The sequence below is a fragment of the Melospiza georgiana genome, chromosome 6 (assembly GCF_028018845.1).
Source record: "Melospiza georgiana isolate bMelGeo1 chromosome 6, bMelGeo1.pri, whole genome shotgun sequence".
Lineage (NCBI taxonomy): Eukaryota > Metazoa > Chordata > Aves > Passeriformes > Passerellidae > Melospiza > Melospiza georgiana.
In genome coordinates this window covers 18,021,995-18,046,396 of record NC_080435.1, presented here as the reverse complement: position 1 = coordinate 18,046,396, position 24,402 = coordinate 18,021,995, and the positions used below count along the sequence as shown (strand labels likewise).

The following is a 24,402-nucleotide window of genomic DNA, read 5'->3' as shown; positions in this document are numbered from 1 at the left end:
ATCTAATTTACTATGTAAGTAGTACAGGTAGACTAGCCAGGTAGACTCCTATGGCACTTGGATATTCTTTTCACATTTGATTGCTGGCTGTTGACTTTTATTTGGATCCATCATCAGAATGTCATTTGCTTTTAAGAATTTTATGTGTAAGATGGGGCTTTTGAAGCTAAGTACTTGATACAAAAAGAGAACAAATCTGCCCTGGAAGATGCTGACTTTGTATTGACTAGCTATTGAACATATATGCCTATTTGCATAATCTATTTAAAGAATAATACATTTCAATGTATTCCCAACCTTCTTTGGAGCAATATTGACCCAGTAACAGTGAACTATTATAGACTTCAGCAGGAGAAACAGTGTCAGGTATGTTTGATGGTAGGATCTGCAATTGACACTATGCATTCAGCAGAAATTAAAAGGACATTTTATATAAACAAGTCTCACATTTCCAATCCATTGGCCATCAATCAATACAGGACATTATATAACAAGTCCCAATTCCATCATTAATCATACAGAAATACTTTAAGCTCTTAAAGTCTTTAAATGTCGGTATCATTGATCAAACTTTAATTTTGATAAATACCACACTAGAGAGTTACAGGGAAGCCACAGTCCTTTGGGTTTGGGTAGTGATACAGTGAAATCATGAGCACCCTGTGTAACACACCACTGAAATAGTTTGCAGTCCTGCCACGGCTGGTACTGCTAGCCTGACTCTTGCAGCCTCTGCACAGCTTGAGAAATTCAAACATCTGTTGTGTAACTCTCGTACACCTGGCTAGCAGCGAGCAAAAATGCAGTAATTCATTTGACACAGTCATTATACTCCTGTTTGCAAATGATGATTTGCAGATGATTTACAAACAGCTTGGGATTTTTCACTAAATTTTCACTTTTTAAATGGTCTGATAAATGTTCTGTGAAAACAATTTTCAGCCAATGTATTTGCTTGCAAGTGATTTTCTGCAAAAATCTTTCAATACTTTATCCATAAAATTGAACACCTACCTCACATGGGAACATTCCTGGTTTAGGATTGCATGCTTTCAGGAGTATAAGCTATTACTGCTAAAAACCCACAAGTATCTCCTCCACAACTTTTAGACATAGAAAATGAACACATTAATGAATGTTTCCACAAAGCAAAGGAAAAAGAAATCCACACAGGGTCAATAGAAAAATCTATGTAGGTGTCACCAGGCCATACACACTTAATTCTTTCTGATATGCCCAAATAATAATCTTTCACCCGTATTTCTTAGAATACATAAATTCACAAAACATCACCAGGTCTTCATCAAAGAATAGCATAATATCAATGCCAAATGATGCTTTGAGAAAAGTTTTCAAAACTCCTGTAACAGAAGTTGTAGAACTGACTCAAAGAATGATTGAGACAAAGCTGCTGCTGTTACAGATGACATTAAGTATCAGAACACTAATATCCACCTCTACACCTCTCCCCCCCAAAAGGCTTGTGTTTTTTCAGAAGCAAATTGCCTTTTTACAAGCAGTAGAACAATTTTAAAAGTCTGCTTAAGACAATGCTGTGAGATACGTTGATGAAGTGATGGTTATCATTGTTAAGGCCTGAAGGAAAAAGAAATCCTGGTATTTCAAACTCAGTCAGCAGAACTGTTCTGCACATCCACATTTCTGTGGGACTGGGTACACTTGTCCAAGTACCACACATTTCAAAGTGTAAATGGAGGTGGTCATCTGAGCACAAAGAAGCCAAATTCACAGAGGTACTTTTTCCTTGGGAGCACACCAGGCAAATGCATGGCAAGCTACTGAATGAATCTAATTGTCAAAGAACTTGATTGGTATAGCAGGAAAGTTAAAGGCTTACTGAATTTGTCATTCATAAATGCAGTCCTTTTTTACATGTTAAACAAAAATCAGACATGCTGTGCATGCCTGCTGCTGGCTGGGTAATAACTTTAAATTACCTATATCTCACTGTGGAACTGTAAACATGTGGTAACTGTACCACCTAATTGGAAAAGGTCTCAAATTGCTACCCATTTGCTAGCAAAAAATTTGCTAGCACTTAAGCATGGGCACCTACACACCCCCTGTAACTGGACACCTACCTCTGATTTAATACCTGTTATTATTTAGAGCTGATCAGGTTGTCACTGTAAATTCTGCTCTAGCTGCAACATTACATCCCAGTAAGTCTTATTTTAAAATATCACAAATTATGTGGATGGCATATGTTACTAGAGTTGAGTGTTATCATTTCCTAAGTAATTAAGTTCTTTTGGGGAGGAAAACAGAGCATTTGTTTAAATTCCCACTATACTCCCTGAAAGGAAGAGTTGGAGTTTCTACCTACAACTCTGGCCATTATATTTTCTTATATTTGTAGATCTTAAAGGCATTCATGTTAATGGAGTCTTTTATTACATTAAATTCCACACATTGAATCATTGCCTTTAGCTAGAGTTTTACCATCATAGAACCTTGGAGGGGGGAGATAAAAACGTACTTTACCTGCAAGCTACAGGTTACAATTCAGCTCAGTTGCACATGGAAGTTTTCTGCCTGTTAAGATTTCCAGAAAGCAACATTAATCTTCTGATCTCTTCAGATCCATAAGGAATGGTGGCAACCTCTATCTACCCTGGATTCAAACCACTCCTGTCCCCATCATCTCCTCTTTGGCTAAGAAATCCTCAAGTGGACAATTTCTAGGGGTCACTCTCCTCTGCTCTGCCAGCACTGATAACTTGCCTGTCCACTCTGGGGCTTAAGATTTGGCCCAAAATATTTAAGTAGATGTAAAAATGTAAGTAACATGAAAATTCTTAGCCAAACTGACCTGCTCACAAATTTGTGGCATTAATATTCTTAGTATTTTCCTGGAGAATGTTCCTCTTTTGACTATTGCCAAACCAGCCAAACATTTAAATTGGCAAACGACCATTGTTTTCTGATCCCTTCCCAACCATTTTCTGACAGCTATTTAAATGTCTGAAGCAGAAATTGATTGCATCAAGCAAAACGCTCATATGTTACACACCCCTGAAACTTACATTCCCATAAGGAATGAAATAACAGTAAATCTCACAAAAGCACCCATTGTGTACTTGCTTTAAGTTCAAGCTACAGGAGTATAATATTACAGACTTATTCAAAACCATAGCCTAGCAACATTCAGACTACGTGTGTACAGTAGTTATAAACACTATAAAGGCTTTATTCTAAACATCTTACTCTGGTAAAGCACAGGAAAAAAAAGTTACTGCTTACATAATTTTGCAGAGAAATGTATATAGCATATACTTCTATTTAGAGTGTATTAGACTGTAAAAATGACTGAGCAATGAATTATCTTTGTAAGACAAGGCAACAAAAGACAGACTCAAAATACCTGAATTTATGGTTTATATATGATCCATTTGTTAGCTCACATTTATTTATGCATTACAAAAAACTACTATTGAGGATAAATTGTAAATCACTAGAAGTCTGTTCGGGATTAACTTATGCTGAAGGTATCATTCACAAGTTCCATTAATAATTTTACTATTAAAAATAACTCATTTTAAGCTATTTTAAAGACATAGCTGGCTCCAGATTCAGCTCCCCCTATATTGAAAGCAGCAATTTTTTAACATACTCTGCATTAAACATGAATTATTTCTGTACATTATCTGCCTCATTTGGAACAAAATTCATTCACGTAGGGATGCAATGCAAGGCCTACGCACACTGTAAGTTCCACTCTGTTGTTTAGAATACTTGGCAGTTCACAGATTTTGTTCTATTACAATTACAATTATTTGAAAACATTAATTTCCTGGCCAATTTATTCCAAGAAATCTTCACTCTCATTCAATTCTTTGGAGGTGTTTCTTCAAAAATCAGAACAAAACCTAGCCATTCATTAGCTTATTTCTCTATTGTATTTTAAATCCTGGCTAGTCCGTATCTTGAAATTCTTTAAACTCCCTTTTTGCATCTCACCAAAGTTTGTCAAAGACTGTGGTTCAGTGAAGTGAGCAGTGTGAGCCTTTTGCAACAAAAAAGTTTGAGCCATGGAGAACTCCATGCTTGTGGTGGGGGGTTGTACCCATAGCAGAATTATCCTGTGTTAGCCAGTGGCTCACCCAAGGGAGTCTGACAGGAACTAGCCTTTACTGGATTGCCTAAAACATAAATGGACATTTGGTATAAGAAAAATACAAACATAATTAGGAAAAATATATTTTTCTTGCTTTTTACTTCTTCCTTTAGCTGCCTGCTTTGAATGTGTACCCGACTCCTTACACATCTCTTACTTATCTTTTTATACTGTGATGATACTTTGTTGCCATTTTGGTGCACCCATTCCCAATTTAATTGGTTTGTTCTTTAAAAAAAAAAAAAGGCAACCAAAAAAACCCCAGCAGTACTTCAAGCAGTATGAAGCACTTGGCACATTTCATTGGAGTCTTATTTTGTACTTTTGTTCTCTATCTTCCACTGAAATATTTACTGTAAACACAGAGCATATTCAATCCGAAAAACCACATTTGTCTCTTATTTCACTGTGAAGAGGAAACAGCATCTCAACTCTCACGTCTACAGTTCTGAAGGACGATTTATGTTGTTCCATCAAAACAGTGGAAAAATAATAGGGGTGTGAGGTCAGTTAGGAAAACTGTTCCAGCTGATGCTTTATGTGATATTTATGTTAAACACAGGGAAGAGTAAGTTTAAGAAGCTGATGGGCTCACTTACTGTGTTTCACTTAGTTATAATCTGATTTGGAAGAAATGTTGCTTTTCATTACTTAGTAAACTATTCTGCTGAGACAAATGATTCCATGCTTTATGTTTCAGTTCAAGAAAGATGTTCTAGTCTGTCTTTTTCACTAATTTTACTTGGTGTCTTCCAATAAGTTTGTTTTAAATTATTCTTGAGGGAAAAGGGGAATTTGGGACAACAGAGAGAATTCACAGGGAAGTATAATATATATTTTTTTTTAAATCCCAGCCTGTGATTCCTCAGGATTGTTACCTATGTTCACATTGTACAGCAACATGGATCTCATTTCATCTCCACTGAATGCATCCATTAGACTTCATAATCCCTCTTCCATCACTTGCACAACTAAAACTCATTGGTTTTGGTAAAGTCCAGTGCAATATCATATAATTGCACAGAGGTACTTTACTTTAAACTTCTTCAACATAATAGAACATGGTGAAGTGGACTTAGCATAAACAGAAATTGGAAACAATCCTTTCAAAAAATGGTGACATTCTCATGGTCTTCATGATCACACTGTTGGATATATGAGAAAAATATTTCATCTAGGTTGCACCAGTTTAGTTTTGAATAGCTTTCAGTATATATATATTTTAATAGGAATTCACTCTTTAGGTAGGCACTTTTAGAATTTTCTTAAATCCATCCTCAATATTCACTCCCATTTACCCATCACATTTAATGTGCAAAATGGTACTGCTTAATGCTGTTTTGAATTAGCAAACAATTCTCAAATTGTTCAGACTGCTGTTTTGGCATTTCTTTTGCATTTCTTGTCTAGATGTGATTTGGTCTGTCAATCTGCTTTGGAAGACGTAAACTAGAATTTCACTCCCTCAATCTGAATATAATTTGTGATGTGCTATATAAATTCAGATTTCTATTTAGTGTCCTATGTGCAATTTTGATGGAAGACTATTAGTAAACAATTTCCCTTAGACTGAAGAATAAAAAAAACAATGTCATAACTATAGACTGGAAGGCTATAGTTTCAAAGATATCAAAACCACTTCTATTTACTGATTGAAGAAAGAGCCCGCATTGTTGCAGGCTGTACCACAAAATAATTGACTGCAACAGGAGTTCTGCATCCCAAGCCAAAAATGAGGGCACATAATCGACGTCAAGGTCAATTATCTGGTGGTGAAGTACCCAACAAAAGGAGACTATTGTGATTAGAGAAATAAGCAGAACATTGTGAATTTGGAAAGGCTGGCACTGGAAACAGCTTTTAGACTCTTTGTAAATCACCAAAACATTGTGTTAGAGCACTGAGCATCACAGATTAATTCATAAAAAAAAAAAAGAAAAAGGAGAGAAAAATCAGTTATGGTGCAGTTGTTTCACTGGACTTTTGTTATCCTTAGCCTGTATATGTTTCATAGTTCTGCTTTCTCTGCTGAACACCAGAGGAAAGAGCCCTAAAAACACACACAGTGTTCTTAAAACTGTGCCAGGATCTTTTTGGGCAATACATTTTGAGTTATAAAACTACCCAGTCTATCTGTGCCCTACTTGAAAGACGACTTCTAAAACTTATGTTAAAAAAAAAAAATTCATACTTCTCTATATAAAACAATTCCTAGTAGCTTCACACCTTGATATCATTCATTTGTGTGTGTTCCTCATGCAACTGCTATTACTCCTCTCCCTTTTCCCCCTCTCCTGACTCCTATTCTACACAGGAATAATCCTTTGTGTTCCTCTCTTTGTTCTTTTCTTAATTTAGGAAATGATGCTGGAGTCATTACTAACCCAGAATGGATTAGCTTACTAAAAACTCACAAAAGACATGATTCAAACCTTTCAGGCTAATGGGAAACAACTTCTTTTGCCTTTAAAGAATTCCACAATCAGTCTCATAATCAGCATTCAGCGGCAAGCCGATAGCTCCATATTCCATCTTATGTTTTTAATAAGGTCTTACCGGTTCAAACCCTTTCCCTCTAAATGACATTAGTCAGCGACTTAAACAGATAACTCTATTTGGTTTCAAACAGCGTGCTCCATCTCGGAAAACAATGGCAGCAATTGTACTCACCCCACGGTAAAAAACTGCCTCATCTCCTGCCTCCGAGACCTCATCAGCTGCTTGTACTCCCCAATGCGCAGCTTCTTCCCATCCACGATGCAGGTGCGTTTTGGTCGAGGCTTGTACTTGTAATTGGGGTACTTTTCTAGGTGGATCTTACTTAGTCGTGCCTGCTCTTCGTAATAAGGTTGTTTCTCTTGGTTTGACATGGACTTCCAGCGAGATCCTGTGGACACAAAATGTCAGTGAGGGCTCAAGTAAAGCGGGCTTGGCTGTGCACATACACAATTCAATGTGCCTTCTCTCGCCGTAATAAATTTTAATTAAGTTCGTTAAATAAACTGATTTAAATTTACATCAGTCTGCACATATATTGGCTTGCACAAGCTGAGACACCCTAAAAGAACCCTGAATTTCAGATATTGCTGCAGACCAAGCATATGTAAATCTCTATTAAATAGGGTGCACTTAAAATCAATAGTTAAGTCTCAAAATCTCAGCCTCGTGCTGCAAAACAGACTACTTAATTTTTTACAATAAGAGCATTAATCTGTGAGTAATTCCATACCTCTGTAATACCACGCACACTATGGTGGTTAAGGAAAGTCTGCAGCCATACTTTCACTGTTAAAAGCCTAACACATTGCCTAGGGACACAGGCTTCTTTGATATTTTTATGAGAATTTGGTTTATACACTCCTGCTAATAGATATTAATAGCTTGCTATGTAGCAGGCAAAAAAAGTATCAAACCTTATAGATTCAGCAAAATTATGAACAATCCCTTGCTGTCTGGGCGTCTTAAATTTAATCAACTTCTGATACAAGCTTGGCATAATACTGACACCTATTTTAAATTCTGTTATGCACATTATTTTTTTGCCAGATGTAATAAGCACACAGAACTGAATCTTACATTTCACAAACTCACATTGGAAGGACAAAAAGTAAAACAGAAAGCACACTGTAACTATATACACCACTTCAGGTACTGTAAACTCTCATTGAAAGCTGCACCAATAAAAAATTTTAAAAATTAACACAGTGTACACAGGAAGAAGTTAAAGTATTCAGATCTCTTGTATTGTTTGTAAGGAGCTATCTAAACACTTGAACAGAGAGGGGAATAAGAAATGCAGAAAATAGCTTTTTGGTGTCTTTTAGATGAATAAAACGATTACAGCTGTGGTAAACGTGGGTGGAAGCTATTCTTTTACCAACATTTTTCATACATCAACAAATGGAAAAGTTGTATAAATATTATCCGAAGCCAGCAATATTCTGTGTCAGTTCTAATATTTCAGTCTCTTTTCTCATTGTCCTGGAAAAGTTGCACAGATATTATATGGACATAGACTTATTTGTGGCAGAGCAGATACTGACAGGTTAATTCCATGGTTAACAAACACTCAATTGCTGGCACTTCTGAAATATTTATGCTGGAAGTTTACATTTTAATGAATACAGTTACTATGCTCCTAATAGTTTTTTTCACAGAATGCACACAAATAATATAGATTCCCTACAGCTGCCAACACTGAAACAGTGAAGGTTTTATACAAAACTGAAAGGCTATTCATATAACTCACTTATATGGTAGACAAAAATATGAGAACTACTAAGAAAGATTTTGGAAGTTTCAGGACAAAGTAACATTTATTTCTATGTATTCTTGCCTCTGATTGAACTAACGTGTGACAAACTTTGTATTTGAACTCAGAGTTTACAATAAAATTATTACAGAGGAAACTTGATTTTTACTTTTATTTATTATGAGTTACATTTGGAATCTGTCTTTCACTTCAAAGACTCAAAAAGCAAATACAGGTTTTAACATTTCACCACTCATTCTCACGTATGTTTCTAATTCTCTGGAGGGGTCTTAAAAAGCAAATCAAAATTTCTCAAAAATGAGTCCATTTATTTGCACATTGGCAAAATAAAACCCACGGAGTACTCCCTGATTGTTCCGATCTATACAAATTAAATATTAATTACTGTGATTTTTACCTGAGCAATATTTTAATTGCACACTTCTAGTGGTTAGCTTTTTGAATATTGCAATGTTTTGAACCAAACATTATTTTGGATGTGAGGTTTGCGTGTACAAACGCAAGGTCTTTTGAACTGTGCCAGGTTTCTTTCTTGATTTTGCACTGTCTGACATAAACCTCTGATTTTGATTTTGTACTTTTTAAACGTTAACCCAGTATTTACTCTAGCAAGTCTCCTTTTGCCTTCAGGTGATTTGTAGTTCAAGTGCGTTCTAATGGGATCTCGCAGTTATTGGGACTTTACTGGGACACACTACCACAACAGATTTCACAAAACACTCCTTTTCAATGCTACTAAGTTTTAAAGCATGTTGTCACTGGTGCTGGCAATAAAAAGTATTAGGGAAGGGGCAGAAAGGGAAAAGAATGGGAATGAAAATGAAAACAAGCCATGAATCTTCATTTTGTTTCAGTAAGTCTAATTTTGGTGAACATGTCCCAGAAAAATATATATTCTAAAATTAGAGAAGTTCATAGAACTGCAGAATGGTTTGGGTTGGAAGGGACCATAGAGATCATACGTTCCAACCCCCTGCCATGGGCAGGAACACCTTTCACCAAGTTGCTCAGAGCCCCATCCAACATGGCCTTGAACACTTCCAGGGAAGGGACATCCATAGCCTCTCAGGCAACCTGTGCCACTGCCTCACCACCCTCACAGCAAAGAATTTCTCCCTAATATCCAACCTAAACCTGCCAACGCAGCTGGCTGCCCGCTGTCTTGCACTTACCTAGGATTTTGCTGATGTTGGAGTTGTGCATGTCGGGGAAGGCCTGGAGGATTTTCCGGCGCTCGTCCTTGGCCCAGACCATGAAGGCGTTCATCGGCCGCTTGATGTGGGGCTCGCTGCTGGCGCGGCCCCGCGAGTCCCGGTACACCCGGGCTTCAGCCACCGTGGCCCCTCCTGTTGGCCAACAATAATACTGCTGTAGTTTAGCTGCTGAGCCATTCACTGCTTTACTCCCTGTAACATCAGGGCAGGAGGAAACAAGATGGATGCAAAACATTATTACGTGCGTTAGGAAAGCGCTTTCAGTGCTGTGCTTATTTTAGCTTTTGCTTTCTCTCTCTGCTACCAGATTTATGAGAGAGAGAGAGAGAGAGAGAGAGAGAGAGAGAGAGAGATGGGCCAACCAATGGTCTCAGTGTAGCTGAGATGACCCAACATCAAATTGAAGAAACAAATTGCACTGGTATTTCCCATAACTAAGACATGGAGATTTGATAAAGTTTCCATTTGGGGCTTTACCATAAAATACATTCTCTGAATGCTCAACAAAACTCACATAAAGTTACATTTGAGAATGCAGGCCTGCTGACACAAGCCATTGACAACAACTTTGCTGCTTGAGCAGTGAAGCAGTGACAAACATTTCATAAAATAAATTATACAGTGCACCAGGTACATGCTGCCATTTGTATGGATCCGACTCTATTTGAAGCTGAACATTTTAAAGTTGCATCTGCTTTGATTGAATTCTAGATGTGTTTTGGAGGATTTGAGCCACATATATGTAATAAAACTGTCTTTCTCCAACAGGTACATGCACAGCACATTGGAGCCCTCCAGAGTGGGAGACAAGCACCCCCACTCCATGCCTGCTGTGCCTTAGTGTATCCCAGTCTTTATCTGCCATCAATTCAGCTTGTACATGCCAGCCCTAACTGGGATTTTGTATGCATCCAGCCCTGTTTCTTGACCACAAATAGCAAAGCCTTATGGGAGTTTAGAGATAGCAGATCTGAGGTGTAGAACTAATTGCTAGGGGTGAAACAGATGACCAAGGCATGCCTTTACAGGAAAAAACTTCTGAAGTCTTGATGAAATGTTTTTAGAGCTATACTTTAGCTATAAAAAAGGCAAAAAGTGTTTACAGTGGGAGAGTGACAGTCTCAGACCTCACCAAACTTGTCATATAATTTAATACCTTGAAAAGGCAAGATACTTTACAAAAAATTAATACAGCAATAGATCTCCTTTTTTTATAAACAATTACAGCTACCAACATGAATTTATTTGCCAAATAAGGTAAGATTAAGTATTTACAGTACGTAAAACAAAACTCTGCAGTTTTACTGAACAGTTTTACTGAATACAGGCGCAAGTTTTTAGTTGTGCAAAAATCAATTTTCCTAATTCAGATTGAAAGCATTATATAGGCACACCTTTTTAAAAATTCTACATAAGAAACACATTTGCATGAAAAAGGGGCCCTAAAATAGAGGATGCATAACTAATACACTACCTTTTTGCCACCAGGTCCACAGTACATTAATTTCATTTAAAACGCACTGACCATACAGGATAAATTGATTTTGCTTTATATGGTGTTGACAGCCATGTTTATTGTGCAGTGAAATGTAGTGTAGTTTCAAGCTGACTATATCCATCAACACAGGGCAATATGCTGACTACTGGGCCAGATGAAGACATACATTACCCTGAGAGCAAAGCACTCATTCGCACACAGCAGTGTCTTCTCCTGAGGATCACCCTGGTAATTTATGATGCCTCCCATGCCATTACTTTACAACTGACACCAATTTGGCAATTTGTATACTAACATGCGTGCACATAAAAGAAGACAGGTTTGTGGCAAATGTGAGCTGCAAAACTGTTTTAGCGCTGTTCTAAGTTAAGCACCGTGCCACAGGTGTTCTGCATTTACAGAAGGCTGCAGTCAGCCTTTTACTGCAAAAGGGCAGAGCAGATTTGCAGAGTGACCTGCAGGTAGGACCAGTTGAGGGGGGTGAATGGTCAATGAGGCTCTGCTCATCGTTGCCAAAAGCCTTGGACCCCAAACATATCAAAGATACAATATTTTGAGAGAGGATGTATCTATTTAGAAACTGAAATAAGTTGCAAATAGTAAGTCAACACTGAAATATTTACTGGGACAAAGAGCCATATAATTTGAGAAAAGTCCAACACAGCATGTAACAGTTGTTCTATCTTTTAAGATAATGTAATAAAAATCTATTACTAGTATGTGGAAAATTAGGAAGCTGGTGACAAAAAGAATTAAATTCTTATTTATGCAAAAATTATAATTTGTGTTTAAGGTGCTCTACTCACAGCACAGGAAAGACATATTTGAATCCGTAGGGTGTCTTTCCATCTTTTCCTTTCCCAAAGGTACTTATTCACTACAGCTAAGGCAGAGTTTGTCTTTAGCCCTTTCTAACACAATTTTGGACTTTTCAATTGTAATGCAGGTAAAGAGTAGTTTTATTGGGAGCAAGATTATAGGTGTCTTTTTAATCTGGATGTAATTTAGACAGAATGAAAATAAACAAAAACAAGCAAAGAAAAAAAGAAAGAAAGGCAAAAAAAAATGAAGGCAGAAAACCACCATAAATTATCTGTTTTCATAGAAAGGTTATGTTAGAAAACAATTCTTACTTGGAGTAATAAATTACAACCATCCCAAGAAGGTCAAGTCTGGCTGCATCTGCTTTATGCAAGTCCTTACTTGAAGGACTTGAAAAAGCAGCCAAAGAGTTGATGTTCTTTGAGCTTGATCTCTGGGGAAATATTTGCAAGCTAACCTATAGGCCATCACAAAAGCATTTGCAAAATGAATTTCTGCAAATAACTAAAGCAATATAATCTTCATGCTCTTCTGTCTCAGAACCACAGAATTATATTCAGCATATAAAGCATTACAATAAAATAGTTCTTGCAGCATGGGGGGAAGTCAGAATGTCTAAGTACCTTTTTAGATTAGAAATGAGGAGCTAATGATACAAATACACATATGCTCAGTGAGGTCTTACAAGTTGAAACACATAACAAGCTTTCAAACTGGTTGTTCTAAGGTACTTCATCCTGTCGAGCAGATATTTTGACTATATTGTGCCCTATGAAAACAATTTCAACAGATTTAACAAAGTATGGAGTTTGTTCCTATTGTGATAATTATCGTTGGCACTGACAGCGGCTCAAAGAGACACCTGGAATTTTTAAAGAAAATGTATATGCAAGTGCAAAGAAGGAAGTGTTTTAAATCTTTCTGAAAATATTTTCAGGAAATTCTAATTACTAATGAACCTAAAATAACAGATAAAATGGAAATGTAGTACCAGTGAAGGACAAGACAAGAGAAGGAATTGGTAATTGTCTCTCTATGGTATCTAATGCTTTGCTCATACTGCAATCACAGGAGGAGGGATTTTCAGAATTAAGAGCCTGGTCAGAATTTATTATTATTGCAGAAGCAGTACAGTTTGGCTGCCCTAGTAGCTTAGTTGGCAAAGAACTCTATATTTTGGCCTAAAGACAGGGGCTATCCTCAAAGTGACACTTTTAGCTTCTGGAAGTGCTCACTGCCTTACTTCCTAGATCCTTTGCATTTGCACAGCTTGTCATAACTTTGATGATTCAAAACTTAAATCAGATTAAAGAAGAGTGATTTTTTTTTAATGGATATATGGCAGGCAACCTCTCTGTGAAAACTGGATTCCATACTGCTCCAGAAGCAATACTGAAGCAAAGAAAACACCACAGACTAAATCTAAAATGCTAGAGCTTCATGAAAATAATTTGCAACAATATTTTCATTTCTAAAGAGCTGTCTAATCAGAGAATATTGGAGAGATAAAAGAATCTGATCATCAAGAAAGATAAACTTCCTCATGTGAAATAAATGTTAAGAAACATAAAATAACAATTGTTACATCGTTCATTTATTTATTTATTTATTTATTCCTGTCTTTTTCTGAGGTTCTTGCATTTGCTAATGAAATTAATATTAAAACAGGCATTATCCCTCAGCATGCTTCCTGAAATCTTGGCCACTATAGGGTTGATCCTACTGTCTTTACTGGGATGTGGTTTACCTTCCATTTTGCACATCACCTACAACAAAACCTGAGATTGGGCCTTTACATATTACCAGAAAACAAACAATAATAGATGTGATAGAAAGGAGGAAAAGAAAAGGCTGAGGAAAAGAGAGAAAAGAAGTGACAGCAAAAGAAAGAGATTTTTGTCAGTCACCCTGTTATTTCTTAATGACTCTTCACAGTATGGCCATTGATTCATGTTTGAAGTTATACATTTCCCCCGACTTCTCCTCAGAAAATAGATAAATAGATCTGGCTAATCTAGAGTATGTACTGCAGATCATCTTCCATGGACACACACCAAGACAGGATACATAGAAATACAGACAATCTTTCTAGCTTCCTGGTATGAAAATGACTGGTTAGTAGTAAAGTTCCTACCATCAGTTATTCATTAAGCTGAGGTGACATATTTGCCTAGTTTGGAAAAGACTGATTGTGACCTCCAAAATATCTGGCCCTGTCTGTGGTAATACAGCTAGCACTGCACAGACCAGGACCTGACAAACATGCAAACAGGAGTTTTACTGCAAGAGATGGGTTACTCATAAATATGGACATGCCATAAAGACAGGGAGAATGAAAAACCATCTCAGTAGTGCCCTGTGCTGCTCTTAACCTGTGTACAGACAAATGCAGCCTTTGTGAAACATATAGCAGCAGTTAAAATCAAATAGAGAAAGACAAATATGGAAAAAACAGAATAGAAAGAGCAGCTTTGGCAAGCTTAGAACATAGGAGTTGTCATTTAACTAATATTTTGGGTTATCAATTTTAGAGAAAGTTACAAGAATTACTGCTACTTCATTGTAATCTAAGCAACATGTAGCAGCTGCAGAAAAACATTTATCTGTTTTGCCCCTTGCCTGCCTCTTATTTCTTCATCCCCAACACCATTCAGATTTTCTCATTCTTTACTGGCATGTCTTGTCATCACTGGCAAAATACCCACTTGGAAACATGGCAAGGTTTGGAACAGGGTTGACACAAATGTTCTGTTTGTCAGGCAGCTTTTGTTCCAAATGCTAAACAAATATTATTCAGCTGCAATTTGAGCAGTGAACATTTCTCACAGGCTGCATGTCAGAGAATGAATGGGGAGAAAAACCAAGTAAGCCACAAGCAATTCATGAAATACTGCAATATTTAAATGGCCTCTAAGATTTTTCACCTGCAAGGGTTCTGAAATGCACTAGGTAAATACTAAAAGGTGAGAATATACTGAAGCACAGGTTAGCTATATCCAAGCAACATTTCCTTCTGATAAGACTTCCCTTTTGCCTGCTAAGAGACTCCATTCTCTTTAAAACATCAACAAGAAGAACCAACTGGGAATTCCCTAAGGTCAGCTCTGAGGAAACATAAACCTCTAATTCAATAACTCCGCTACTGCACTGAAAAAGGCCTTATTATTGCAACATCCATATGGAGTCAATTGGACATTAATGACTAATCAATCCCTCCCCTTTCTATTCTACTTATGGTGTCACAAGCCATGTTTAGATTAGCCCATTTCCTGCTTAGGATCGCTCAAGATGTCTTTTGTTCTTTCAGGGCTGGCCTGATGGAGGCAGCTTAAACAAACACACGACCCAAGTGGTGCAGGAGTTATAAACTGCCATATGTGAATGAACAAAGGGGCCATACTAAAGCCTTTTGTGGTATTTGTTAATGTTTTTCATCTGAGTTTAAAAAGACCTAATGACTTTGTGGTGAGCTGATGCATGTGGCTCGTGGCTTTGCAAAATGAAGGAAATTCTAGCCAGTTATATATCAGCATATATTTTCCAGAGTGCCTTGTTTTCAGTTTTGGTGGCAGTGAGTTTACTTTTTTTAGTACATTTGTTTTACATATGCAAGCAAAATACTTAATCTCAATTAAAACACAGCACCAGTTTTCACAGCCATACTCACAACCTGCATATACATCTTTCCCCATTTGAAAGTCTAAAGCTAAAATTAAGAGTGGAATATCTGCTGCGTGTGAAATCAAAGCAACTGTTCTCAGCTCCACCATTCGCTCACCAGTGTTTAAAGCTGAAATGTTAGCAGTGCCCTAATAAATACCAAACCAATAATTCTAAATAAGCTGCTAGCACATCCACGCTCCACAGCCAGCCCTGCCCAAATCTGTGCTATATAAATGAATTAAAACTGCTAAATGCAGCTACTTGCTTGATGGCTTACACAAACAGTTTAGATTTCTTGACCACATTCTGTGGCAAAGCTAACCCTCATGGAAACTTGGCATGGACTATAGCTAAAACAATAAAATAATGCTTTAAATTACATGGGATATTAACTGAATTAATTAAGGCTTGAGGCCTGGCTTTAGCTCCTGGTGGCTGACAGAGTCACACATGTGCTCTCACATAAGAGTTACTCTGTGAAGATCCATGAAACATCTATAGAGAAACTGGGATGAAGAAGCAGCCTCTACTATAAATTTGGGGAGGTGTTTAAGTGTCATCGTATTTTTCAATCATGTGCCACTTGCAGACTTCAAGACCCTTCACAGATAATTAATTAAATGCTAACAACCCCATTCTGACATTAATGTTATTGATAGAAAAGAAATATGAATCATATTTAAGTTGAAAATTTTTCAGCCTAAGTAATGATGCCAGAAGTAAGGGAATGCCAGTCATCAGATCTAACAATCTACCTTATTCAATCCACAAACATTGTTGCTGTGTCCCTTTGATATTTTATTTCATACTCAGTTGAGGAAAATAGAGGCCCACAGAAAGGAAAATCATGGAGGAAACAGCCCAGTCCAAGAGAAAAAATGCAAACAACTATTGTTAGGTACTTCACAAGATCTATGGATTTGATTTGATTTTTCAGGAAAAAAAAACAAACAGCTGGTCTACCAGCTAAGCAATTGTTGTTACTATATTAATCATATTCAAAGTCAAAGCAATACAAAGGAAAATGCATGAATCTATTTAACATAAAAAAGTTTCCATAAAAGTAACAGCCTTACTGCCAGTGTAGCTGTTATTCACATCATTTCAAATTTCTCATGACATGAGTGTCACCTAAAACATCCAGAAAATACAACATTAATTTAAAACACAGGGGCTAATTCTGCAGTCTTCAGTCATCCCTAAAAGCTTTTATGTTGAAAAAGTCCTGTTTGAACAAGGGCCATAGTGATCCATTCATAGTTCAGTCAATGCTTTGTTTTGTTTTAAGATGGAGAAATGACAGATAGGAATTAAGGACAGAGAAAGAAGGCAGTCTGACCTCACATTTGATGGATGCATTGTTCAAGGTGTGGCTGAACACTGTTCATTGCTTGCTCACATGTTCTTTACCAAAACAATGATTTTTAAAAGCTTAAGTACAATGTAGTTTGTAAAAGGGAATTATGTTTAACAATGGGAGAGGTTTTTACAAAACCACCTCCCTCAAATCATGTGTTATTAAGAAATGCAGAGCAACAGCAAAAGACTTGAAAATGTGTTGCAGCCACGGCTTTAGTGACCCATTTCCTGCATTCCATCTTCAATAATTTGTCACCTTCTGAATGATGCAACATCATTCTTTGTATCAATGTAACTAATTCCTTCCATCCAGTGCTAGCTGCTTTCACTTGTCCTATCAGTAATTAGCAAGGAGCTGGGGCTAGGATATGCATAGGCCATTTCTTATTGCCTTTCACATGGTGTGCTGATATTAAAACAACAGATAATGTAATTAGTAAATAATATAACATGAAGAGAAAGAAGCAAAAACATCATGTTAACAGGAGCTGTTCTTCAGGCTAATTTTTCAAGTAAGGTACTGGGCATTTGGAATTTGTGAGCAAAACCAGGAAGATGTTTTTGTAAATATGGCAATGGCATGTCTTAACATGTGACCACAGTTACCTGGTTTGGATAAAAAATAGAGTGTTTACCATGAAAGAGAGGCTTACATGAAAATTTACAAATCATTCCTTTTTTTCTAATTCTGGAGAAACCACTCCTGCCCAATTGAAAAGACAATCATTTATTATTTGTAGAATTTATGAAGACACTGCAATGCTCACACTACACATTCTTTGGACCACTGATCCTGTGAAATTAAATCAAAATACAAATTAAAGAAATATTTTCCCCTTGCTACCAAGTTCTTCACTAGGCACTTGCTTAGACACCTTGCAAATATACACGCAAGAAAGGCAAATGATCCTAAACACTTTTCTATTTCTGAGATACTGAGGCTCCTGAAGGAGAAAACTGTTCACGTTGTAGACTAAGAAAAATAGACAGTTGTACAAAGAGGGCTTGTTTGAATCTGTACCAATTGCTCGTGCTTAGCCAGAATATATGATGTTCTTTCCTTAGTGTATTCATATTTCTGCTCCACTCCCTGCGCTCAAGGATTTAAGGAAGAAAGGCACGATTCCTCCCTCCTTCACTCAGGATGATATAATGGTGGCTTTCTCCATCAACAGAAAAGTCAGTTGTGCCTGGAAATTTTGCACTATTTTATGGAGCCTCAAGCTTCTTTTGTCATATTGGAGCACTACCAAAGAAACCCTGAGAGAATCAGGACCACGGGGTGTTTTACACCTGGTGGCTGTACATGAGTGTGAAAAAATGTTTTAAACCACTGAATTGCTATATTTAATTTTTCAGTCAGTCCACCTAAAAATAGCTACACATACTGACTGATGCTTTCAGCATTTGTGACAATAATTTTCTCACGGGTGAAGATTTTCTGTGTAAAACTGCAGCCCACAGTTGCTTTTTACAGCCACCTTCTAAATTCCTGAAAATAATGTTTTACTATATAATGGAAATTGTGAAAAGCTCTTAGTTATAACTGTGCTAATGTGTAAAACTCAGGGCATTGTAAAAGTGGTCAATTGTACAACATCAAAAATCCTAAGTGAAATTTTTTAAAATAAAGACACTGTTCTCTAAGAATCAATTACTGTAGCTTGGAAATGCCAGACAAGAAAGCCTCATATTTAGCAGTAGAAAAACAAAAATACCTAAGGAAGTTGTGGAGGATACCCAGATTTGTTATTCTGAAAAGAGAAGCATACTATATGGTAAATATTAGTGTCTTGAGAGGAATAAGTTTCAATGCTGTGGAAAGATCAGTCCATACACTCCCAGCACAGGATTTTCAGTTCCCCCTCTAAAATGTTATGGGGATGCTGGCAACAATGAATTGCATGAAGCGTTTGCCATCAGAAAAGTGATGGGGTGTTCTCAAAGACACCTTTTTCCTATCCCATCTGTAGGTGTTGAGTTACTCCAGGGCTGAAGCACAGAGCCCCATCCAACACAGCTGAAATACCGTGCCTAAGTACTTCACCCCAGATTCCTATCTGTTATGAGTTATTCTGGAAAATTTAAGGATATCACTCAAGAATAAAGCACAATCAGATTCATGGATGCTAAAAATGGCAACTACAATTAATGAAGGCCACTTTTTAGCATCTGAGCTTATTAATATTAGATATATTAATATAAAGATATATTTTATATTTAAATACAAAGATACAATTATTGGATTTGGAGGGTTTGGTTTTGGTTTTTTTTTGTGTTTTGGAGTGGTGTTTTTGCAATCAAAGGCCTATAACAAGAATTCAGGGCAATAAAAATTCCAGTACTTGAGCTTACTCTCTGGATACATTTCTTTGTTTTCAGACAGCTTTCACTGTTTTCTGATTTTCATCTTTCTCCTCTCAACTGCCATAGCAACTATTACAAATATTTATGTGCGACAATTTCTGGCGTGGAGAGGAATTCTTTCCTCCGGTATTTACGAAGCACTGTCACCAAAGTAGGTGATGCTTTGCCCTGCCTGTGCTACCTGCTGTTTACACTTCTGCACGGGAGAGTGTTAAACAAGTTACCTCACAGGTTTGGATCGTCCTGGCAGCCTGCCAAGGCTGATCTGCCTGTAAATGTACGGTTCCTTCTCACCTGCCTCTTCAGCTGCTCAGAGCCAACCTTTCTTGAAGTAGGGAAGAAACCCTCACCCTTTTGTGTGAGCAATTATTTGCTATTGGGTGTGAATGAGGATGTTGAGGCATATGGTAGAGGTGCTCCTTTAATAATACACCTAATAGGTGTGCAAAACACTGGGCATGAGGTCTGCCCTCTTTCCAGGGAGGGAACTAAATGTTAAGTACTAATAAGGCATTTTCATCTATTTCTATTTGCTTTCTAAAAATTAATTTAGTTTTGCCATGCATTATATTTTCACTAAGGAAAACCAGCTACAGATAAGTTGTTTCTCTTTTACTAAATCTCACAGTGAGGTAGGGGCAAAACAATAACATTCAGATGTTTTTGCTCTGAGACTAAGATCCAGTCAAGAAAATTACATTTTAATAGATCCATTTCTTTGGTAGAAATGAAGATCAGGTCTTGATGGAATTTGAATCCCTGAATACAACTGCTGAAGGAAACCAAAATGCAACCTGAGCTAAGGTAAAATCAGTAATTGTCAACAGAAAGGTTAGGTGTACTCTGCAGATTTCTGTCTACTAGAAAACAAAACCTTAATACACTTCCCACAAATTTCCAAGAATTTGACCACATCCACAAAACTAGAAGGATCCATTAACATGGAGCACATTTTACAATTCTAAAGAAGCAGCACCATCACCCACAAGTGAGCATCTGTGAAAGAATAATCTTTTTCTAGAACTTGAACCAAAAAATCTTATTCACATCATCCAATAATCTCAATAACTGAGAACTAGACACTTTAGTATTTAATATGCTAAATACTATGTTTGGTGTGTCCATCCCTGTCTATATTTCTGCACTGACAACCTCAAATGTTCAAAATTATGAAGCTATCTACAGAAAGAATTATGTTTCCTTTAAAGTGTTAATGTTTCAGGGAAAAAAAAATCCTTGTTTAGAGAACTAAACAACTGGCTGGTTTTTATAATTTTGGATACCAGTCACCAAATGTTTATGAGGCTTTGAAATCATGTTTTTGAATTTTGCTAACTACAAATGTATTATATATTTTAACATGGCAGCTGGGATTTCAGGTAATGATACAAGTCTAATGCTGTGGATTATTCATCAATGGTGTCACAGTAAGTGGCAATGTTTTAAATACAGTTTGAGCATGATTTTTAATATAGTTAGCTCAGTCCTGCTGGTGGCTAAGAAGTAATAGAAATATTGTTTTATGTCATATTTAATATAAAACTCTTCCTAATGATTTTCAGGCCTACATTCAGATGACTGTTAGCTCATTATGAGCAATATAAACTTTGAAGACAACTTTGTATCTCTGAAAGCACAACCAGCTACCATTAATTAAATCTTACCTTTAATTAATCTTAAAAAGGTTTTCACACACTGGGCATGGACAACGAGCTAAAAAGAAAATCATTCTATACTATTTCATATTTATCCAATTTCTATGTTTAAAGAATTTCAATACTTATAATTCATGACTCAAAAAAACCCAAAAACCTGTAGCTTCAACTTCTGGTCAATGACCCAGTACCACAAGCACACCTAAAATTATTACAGGAAAACATGACTCTGATCATGTCAGACCCAGATCACAGCCATATGTTATAGAAAAGATGTAAGGAGTAGAGAGAAAGCATTGCTAGATCCTGTTACAAAGTCATTCCATAAACAGAAGTCTGCTGATATGTCTTCTGACAAATTACATGAACCTTAAATGTTGTGTCAAAACTATGGGAATCAGGAGCACTTCCCAGATCTGGTCTATCTCCAATGCCTGTTGGGATGGACAGACATGCACCATGTCTCTGCACACTTTGGTTTCCCATGGAAATGTTGGTGTGCAGGCAAGCAGGGAGTGGAACTGCACTTCCACAGCCCCTTTGCTCTAGACCACTACAGAGATTAGAGTTCAACTCAAACTCCATTTCCCCCAGGTTATGGCCAGCAGTGGGATTAAATTTGGAATCCTTAGCTCAGAAATAAGTCTGCTACACCACTGCCCCACCCTTACACCTGCCCCCACCACCCTTTTAAAAGAACACTCTGCAAATTGTTAATATCTTCCCTAAATGCAGTGAATTTCATAACTCTGTAGTCCTAAAATTCTGGTGATGAGAGTAAAACCACCAGGCAGATCTAACATCCATCCACTCACTCTGTCACAAATGCACCCGGGCCTCAGAGATCTGGGAGTATTTCTGACAAGAAAAGGCAGGGCATCAAAAGTTGGTCATCAATATGTCACTTCAGAAATCTTTATTCCTTGTTTTATATGTGTAACAGCACAAAGAAACTACAGAAATATTAGCTAAAGATTTCTACAGAACCTGCATTCAAATAGTATCTAAAAAAGGGGGGGGGGGGGAAAGATATAAAGTAAAAATGACAATACAGAAAGGAAGGTGTGAAACACATGAAGCCTTTGAAGAACATGACTGTGCCTATTATGAACCTTTGACATTCTGAGATTGTGACTGTGGCAACACAATGAAAAGCAGCAAGGCATTCTTAGAGAGGGTGAAAGAAGAGAAACAAATCTGGTGAAAGGTCTGGAGCACCAGTCTGATGAGGAGAGGTTGATGGAGCTGAGGGTGTTTAGCCTGGAGGAAAGGAGGCTCAGGGGGACCTTATCACTCTGTACAACAACATGAAAGGAGGCTGCAGAGACATGGGGGTCTGTCCTATTTTTGCAAGGAAGAAGTGATAGGACAAGAGGAAAAGGCCTCAAGTTGTGTCAGGGGAGGTTTAAACTCTTCATCAAAAGAGTCGTCAAGCACTGGAACATGCTGCCCAGGAAAGTGTCTGAGTCATCACCCCTTTTAAAGGTATTTAAAAGATATAGCACTCTGGGACATGGATTCATGGTGGATCTGGCAATGCTGGGTTGCACTTGATGATCCTAAGGGTCTTTTCCAATATAAATGATTCTATGATTCTAAATAATAAACTTCCAAGTTTCATAGTAACCCAGGGCTGAAGTTTGGAAGCACAAAATAATAGGAACACATATAAAAAACGTTGACAAACCTAGAAAGATCTGTAATAGTTTCACAATAATTAGAAGCTGGGCAGAGTCTGTAGCATGCTACAGGATATCAGAGACCACAGTGTAACTGCTGATATTTCAGCAATGCACTTCCACTGTAAATTATGTTAGCCTAGAAGTGCCATCTCTTAGTCTGCTTGCCAAATATAAGGGGCAAAACTCAGGTTATATTTTGAATGTATTTTTCTTTCACCCAGCTAACATCTAACTTCACCTTGTCTACAATGAGAAGGACAAATAAGCAGCTCAGTTTAGAAATCCTGCCAATGTTTTTTTTCAGCTCAGCAGTGCCATGCTCCCAGCATCTCTTTTCCAGAGATACCTCTTGGCTGCTGAACAAATTCTGGAAACCTGAATCCATTCATGAACTCAGATTTCTAACGTGGCAAGGCCCCATGCCTCAAAGTGCCCCCCCAGCAGCTCTAGGAAGACATGCTCACTGTCCTTAAACTGGCACACATCACTCTAGCTTGGGTTACATGTGGCAAAGCTCCTCTCTGCACTATCCAGTAACAGGGGAGGCTGCCAATGCCACAGGGGGTATCAACACACTAAATTAAGGGCGCTGGGAAGAGAATGGATGGATTGAAGGAAACTAGCTAAAGCAACAATGGGGTCAGAAGCCTCATGTCATCTAAACCAGTCACTGTGTATCTGTAAGTATCCCCTTGCAAATTTCACCCAAACTGACCCAAAAAAAATATTCAACATGTTAAAATATGAAATATTGCTACTGGATGACTGCTTCTTTATAAAGCACCTTATAAATAACTGATTGGTCAAAAAGTGCTTTGGAAAGTCTATGTATCTCCTGATTCCTTTTTTCTAAAAATAAAAAAAGAATAGTTGCAAAACACCTGTCTGAATGTTATTTTTTGCCTACATTCTGTTTGCTATTTTTCTCTTTACAGATGATACAACAGTGGCCAATCAAGTTGTATTAAGGATGAATAAATGAAGCTCATAAATAATAGCTCCCCAAAGTTTACTGGTCCTTTTCTTTTGATCCAAGAAAAAAATAGATTTTGGATTTGTCAGATGTTTGGATGTTAATGGAAAAATTCAGTGGTGTTTTAAGCTTCTTAAGCCATAATTAGAATACTCCCAGTTTAAAAAGGGCAAAATAATTCTCAAACAGAAGTAAATTGAGGGAGCAAAATCCTGCATAATGTTCTATCTGAAGAGTACATTAATCTTTCAAAAGGTAAGACTCCTACATATATACATGTGTCATAGGATAGAGAGGATCCCAGTGACATCCCCTTCCAGAGCATGCATGGTAATCCTGCCAGAGACTCAACGCGGTCCTGATAAACACTGACTTCCACCTGGGGCTTGAAACATATAGATATATATATAAAACTCTCACTGAAATGAGTGCACGGAAGGCTTATATAATGAAAAAGATCTTTTCATACAGAAAATGTGAAGTATTTTTCCATTATGATTTGATAGCTGCCTATGAATAGAATTCTGCTAGCTAAATCTTGAATAGGTGATGCACGATGGGTAGATTTCTGAAAATGCTCTAACCTTCTTCAAAGCTGCTAAACACTAAAAAAATGGGGAATATATATCCTTCCTGAGATAATTTTCTCAATATCTCCTAAAATTTTAGTAAGAGTATAAAATGCAAACACTTATTTGGCAGCTGCTTGGAGAAAAGACAGTTGTGTTGCAGAAGGGCTTAGAGGGCTACAGAGTCCT

General features: G+C 37.2%; 1 protein-coding gene across 7 annotated transcripts in view; it reads right to left on the bottom strand.

Moving 5' to 3' along the window:
* SOX6 (SRY-box transcription factor 6) overlaps positions 1 to 24,402 on the bottom strand; it is a 369,483-nt gene that overhangs the window by 7,311 nt on the left and 337,770 nt on the right. For 5 of the 7 annotated variants that reach the window (XM_058025836.1, XM_058025842.1, XM_058025839.1 and 2 more), the window contains 2 exons: positions 9,584 to 9,817; positions 6,809 to 7,025 (listed from right to left, as the gene is read on the bottom strand). In XM_058025836.1, coding sequence (XP_057881819.1) covers positions 6,809 to 7,025; positions 9,584 to 9,817 — 451 coding nt within the window. The remainder of the gene's footprint in view (positions 1 to 6,808; positions 7,026 to 9,583; positions 9,818 to 24,402) is intronic. The other 2 variants (XM_058025840.1, XM_058025841.1) reach the window with 1 other exon arrangement.